This window comes from Misgurnus anguillicaudatus, chromosome 8 (assembly GCF_027580225.2).
Source record: "Misgurnus anguillicaudatus chromosome 8, ASM2758022v2, whole genome shotgun sequence".
NCBI classification, from domain to species: Eukaryota; Metazoa; Chordata; class Actinopteri; order Cypriniformes; family Cobitidae; genus Misgurnus; species Misgurnus anguillicaudatus.
The window spans coordinates 1,721,134-1,726,969 of NC_073344.2; the positions used below are offsets into that span (position 1 = coordinate 1,721,134).

General features: G+C 41.2%; 1 protein-coding gene across 1 annotated transcript; it reads left to right on the forward strand.

Annotated features, from left to right (window-relative positions):
* Positions 1 to 1,431: 1,431 nt before the first annotated feature.
* On the forward strand, positions 1,432 to 4,769 carry LOC141365948 (E3 SUMO-protein ligase KIAA1586-like). The gene is given in 2 exon segments (XM_073870965.1): positions 1,432 to 2,592; positions 2,594 to 4,769. Coding segments are annotated over 2 exon segments (1,800 nt in total). The 5' UTR covers positions 1,432 to 2,072; the 3' UTR covers positions 3,874 to 4,769.
* Positions 4,770 to 5,836: the final 1,067 nt, after the last annotated feature.

The following is a 5,836-nucleotide window of genomic DNA, read 5'->3' on the forward strand; positions in this document are numbered from 1 at the left end:
TTGGAAATAAGCATTTTGATCTGTTGAACCAGTCTGAAATGAGACTGACATGGCAGGCAAAGGGGTTAGGTCTGTTTAAACATCACCACTCTCTTTTCTCATCAGCCTGTATTGCCCCTCACAGAAATATCTACTTTGTGCCTTATAAAATGAAAAAAATATAATAATCATACAGCGAAAGAGAGAGGGTAGACAGAGCCTACAGCCAAAGTACAAAGGTATGTCTGAAGATCCCCAAAAGCAAAAAGTCATTTTCTGTGAAGGTGTGCTGTTTTTATTTATATCTTTTCCTCACTCTGTTTCATCATACATACTGTTTGGAGGGCAATCATTATGTCAGACACAGACCTCGGTTGAAAACCATTTGCATTACTACCCTGACTGTATGACTCCAGGCACTTGCCATGATACTTTATTCCAAACCATTCAGCTAACCATTATCACTTTGGCCCCACTCTGTTGTACTTCCCTAACACACAGAAGCACACACATAGACAAACACACACACACACACACACACACACACACACACACACATATACACCCTTATCTGAAGCATCTCCTGCAATGCTTGCTAAGAGATACATGAGGGACAAGTCTGTGATGGGTAAAGTGTGTGTGTGTGTGTGTGTGTGTGTGTGTGTGTTGGGGGGTCTTTTGCATGTAATTGTCCTGGTGAGCACTCAATACCATCTTAAAGCAAACAGCCAATCTCCAATGCTTTGCAGGCAGGGAGGAAAAGACCTTGTGGCTATGGGGACCCTTATAAGAACTCCTTTCGTCACAAGGTAAATTATTAATTATTAATATTAAGTTATTTGGTTACACTTTATTTTAAGGCGTCACTGTTACATGATCTCACGAATTTCCGTGGCATAGTCACTGAATGTTTTGCTAATTTTTCGGTAGCATTCTCACAGATCTCCGCATATTTCCATGGCTTTGCCACGGACTTTCTTTTCCGTGGCATTCTCACGGTTTGGTTACTCAACTGTTTTGTCCTATTTTCTTACCATTGTCGCTTCGGTTTAGCGTTAGATTTACATAAAATGACATCCCTACCCAAACCCAACTCTAACCCCAACGCCAGGCGACAATTGATTAAAGTTTAGAAAATATAAAAGAATAAATCCGAAAAAATAGTATAAACCAATACTTAAAGTGACATACTAATGCAAACACCAAATCTAACCCTAAACCGAAGCGACAATGGTTTGAAAATAGGAAAAAGCAGTTGAGTAACCAATCCGTAAGAATGCCACAGAAAAGAAAGTCCGTGGCAGGGCCATGGAAATATGCGGAGATCCGTGAGAATGCCACGGAAAAATGATCAAAAAATTATGTGACTATCCCACGGAACTTTGTGAGATCATATTGATTGTAACTATATATTTACCAACCCATTCTCACCAAAAAGCGTGCAGATGACGCGCAGTGTCGTTGTCGTGCGGTGGATGCGCCGGATTCCGATTTTGCGTGCGTGGGGTGCGTCGGTCCTTCCCATTCGCTTGTGTGGCGGGTCGTTTCGTGACGTTTTGTTTATTGTTTTCTCATTTGTTTTCTGTTTTTTTTACCATTTTCGCTTGGGTTTAGGGTTAGAACAACTTTTTGTTATATAAAAATGACATCCTAACCCAAACCCCAACTCTAACCCCAACTCCAAGTGACCATGGCTTAAATATAGATAAAAACAGTGCTTTAAGTGGGCCGGTACGCGCCGGTACTCAGTACCGCCACTTCTAAAAATAGCTCTTCAGCGTACCACCACCTCTCCGTGCGCCCAGAACGTGCTTTTAGCGTACCGGAACGCTCATTTGCACATCTGTTTTAATTATAGAAGTTTAAATCCTTTGTCTGCGCTGCTGCTTTTCAGAGCGTCCTTCACAATGTACGCTCGTGACACACGAGAGCAGAGACTACATTACCCATACACCCTTGAGTTTTACAAGTTAATAGCGCACGCGCGCTTTTGCCGGCGTCAGTGTAAACAATTCAACGTGCTTAGGAGAGGGTGTGTGAAACGCGCAACCGTAGCTGCTCGGGTGAAAATAAAAATACAATGAACACTTAAGATGCTCTCCTGGCTTCTAAGTAGTAAAAGAACAAGGTCAGAATCAGAGGATTCGCTGGCTGACACCCCGCCAAACCAGAATGATATCGCTGCAGGTCAGACGCAAGCTAATGAAAGCAGCACTTGTGCCGCAGTTGATCCGGTTCTCACAAGTGGCGTCGAGGACGAGAGTGACATCACTTCTACCGATGACAACAGCCGCGTTGGCGAGCATGAGTGGCCAGAATGTTGGTCCCAAGCACAAGTACAGTATTTCTCCACAAATTACAAGTGGCTGATAAGCAAAAATCAAAAGTTGGGTTGTAGTGTGTGTAGTCACGTTTGTGCTCGCGTAGACATGCAGCAAGGGCAGAGAGTGTCGAAGGAGTGGAGTGGGTGCTTAATCTCATCTTTTGGAATGGACAAGGCTGCACAACAAAGCTCACTACGAAAAAAAATGAAAGAGCACAGAGACTCAATTTATAACAAGAAAGCAGTTGAAATAAAAGAGAACAACACAAAATCAAATGCAAAAACACATTGAAGATATGAGAAAGGCTGAATACGCTTCAACTTGCAATGTTTTTAGAACAGCTTATAAGATTGGCAAGCATGGGCGTCCCTTTACAGACATGCCAATAGATGTCCAGTTGCAAGTCTTAAATGGTGTCAAGATGGGCAGAGTTTTACACTCTAATAACTCATGTGCAAATATACTGGATCACATTGCAGCTGAAATGAAAAAGAAGGTAGTCAATGACATAGTGATGAATGAAAGAAAACTGTGTGTGCTCATTGATGAATCCACTACAATAAGTGGAAAGTCTGTGCTTGTCGTGTGCCTGCGGTCAGCTATTTCCAGTGAACAGCCAGACACAATATTTTTTGAACTGATTGAGCTGCAGGGGACCACAGCAAAGGACATCACTGAAGCACTGTTAGAATGTCTTCATAATAATGGCTTTGACCCTGACTACCTACAGGAACATTTGTTGGCATTTGCATGTGATGGAGCCTCAGTGATGCTTGGGAGGAAAGCAGGAGTTGCTGCACAGCTTTGTTCCAAATTCCCTTACCTTTTTGTCTGGCATTGTTCCAATCACAGACTGGAACTGGCGGTTTGTGATGTTTTAAAGGAGGTAGGAGGAATCAACCACTTTAAAATATTTTTAGATCAGCTTTACTCCCTCTACCATGCATCCCCAAAAAACCAAAGGGAGTTAACAGAGAGTGCTCACAATGTTGGACAGCGTCTCCTTGTGATAGGCCGTGTTTTATCAGTGCGTTGGGTTGCTTCAAGTGAGAGAACGGTGAAAGCAGTATGGGAGAACTACCAAGCTCTGCAGGTACACTTTACAAGTGCTGCTGCTGATACCAGCAGAGACTCAAGAGAGAGAGCAAAATACAAAGGACTCAATGATGTTCTGACTACTGTTTCTTTTGTGGTAAATCTTGGCATCATGTATGATGCTCTCACAGAACTCAGTGACCTCTCAAGAATGCTCCAGAGACGGGACATGACTTTGGATCAAGCAGACAAGCAGCTGGAACGACAAATCCGGGTGTTTGAGTCAATGGTATCCACACCTGGTCCCTACACACAAACTGTCATTGAAGCTGAAAAAAAGAAAATCTTCAGAAATGTATGCCTGCATGAAAATGAGAGGGTTATAAAAATCAACCCTGGGCAATTTTTCCGTAGCCTGGCTGAAAATGTTAAATGCAGGATGACTCCAACAACTTCTTTACATGTCAGTAGAACCTCATCTGAAAAGACAGATAGTCACCTCCTCTCAGACATGACTCCATGTCCTCCAGTCTGACTCCTGGCCTTCATCTCTTGATATTCAATATGGGGATGCAGCGGTCAGATGTTTATGTCAAAGATTCAGAGTTGGGGAGAGGGAAAGTGTCCTAGTATTTAGGGAGTATAAAGACCTTAAAGCTTCCAAGACACCAGAAGCCTTGAAGCCTCTTCTTAAAGCTGTCCACACCATTGCAGTATCAACAAGTGAATGCGAGCGAGCTTTCAGCTCAATGAATGATACTTTGACAGATAAAAGAAACTCTCTCGACATCAAAAGGCTTTCAAATCTGATCTTCCTGAAATGCAACGGACCACCATTGGATCAGTTTAATGCACAAACATATGTGCAGACATGGCTGGCACTAGGGAGGAGAAGTGCAGCATCCACAAACTGCGAAGCACAAAGTGCAAGGAAAGTGGAGCCCAAAACATGCTGGAGCCTTTTCTAGGTAAAATTATTTGTACAATATTTCTATTTTTTTCATTTGATGTACTGTATTTTGCTGAATCTGCTTTTGTATATTTTTCAGCGTTAAAGAAATGAACCTTCATCTTCAAGACTCATTTTTATGTTTTACTGTTCTATGGTTACTATGTTATTATGTTTTTTCATAAATTTTATGTACATTTTGTCCAAAATGTTTTCAATACCCTATAGCACATTTTATTTATGTTCAGTAGCTCTTTCTACAGTAGCTCTTTAAGGGTATTTTTTCAAAATCCTTTTCTACATTTTATTTATGTTCAGTAGCTATTTCTAGCTAAAGTAAATCCATAAACGAATAAAAGGATTTATTACTATTTATAAAGTCGTCTGTTGACTGCTGTATATAAAACCCCTTCAATATAGTTGTTGTTACCTCAGGGGAAGAGGGGAGTCAGCAAAAAAAACAAAAAAAATTGAGTACCGGCACCTCTTTTGGGCCACTTAAAGCACTGGATAAAAACAAAGAGAAACCTGTATATTAAATAACCTGCTTAAACAAGTGTGAAATCTAACCCTAAACCCAAGCGAAAATGGTTTAAAAAACAGAAAAGAAATGAGAAAACAATAAATACAACGTCACGAAACGATTCGCCATATAAGTGAATGGGAAGGACTGGCGTATCATATGCACGCAAAATCGGAATTTGGCGTATCTATTGCACGATAATGACACTGCGTGTCATTTGTACGCATCTTGGTGAGAACGGGTAGATATTTACGTACCAAGTAATAATCATCAACAACATGTACTTACTGTAGGGTTAGGGTTAGGAATAGGGTTTGGTTTAGGATTAGTTGCATGTAATTATGCATAATTAACTGTTATTGCTATAATAATTACATGTAACGTGTAACAAAGACACTGTAAAATAAAGTGTTACCAGTTATTTTTATTTATCCTATCCGGCTGTTTGAGACTGGGGCTATTAAAGTGCAGCAACGTTATTTATCCCTTCAAAAAAGGATTGGCCCCACACAGGGTTAAAAGCAAGAAAGCAGAAGAAAGGGGTGAGAAGGAATGATGGACAATAAAAAATGTAAAAATCACAAGGTCAAACTATTTATCTTTCTTTTTTTCCATGTCTCTTCTTTTTCTCACACTCTTCTTGACCCACCCTCTCTTCCTTCCCATGTCATCTTAGTTCTTCTCAATCTCTGTCCATTTACCTCTGTGGAACATGACTTTACTCTATTAAAGTTCTGTATTTTACACTTAAAGCCCTGTTTTCAGATTGTTTGTGGTGAAGTAGAGCGGTTTTGGCTGAGGTTTCGACATTTGCGGCTGCCCCGAGACTTTTTGGGTATTTGTGTTTCACCTCCCACCTTTACAATGGGTTTATAGGTGCACCGGAACAATCCTTCCCAAAATGCACCAAACCTCCGTCCACAAAGACGTGAAACCCACCGAGTGGCCAGGGGCGCTCACCGACACGCTCACACAAAAATCGCCGCAAAAGATGCCTTCCAACAGGTGTTTTAGCATTCGTTGTTA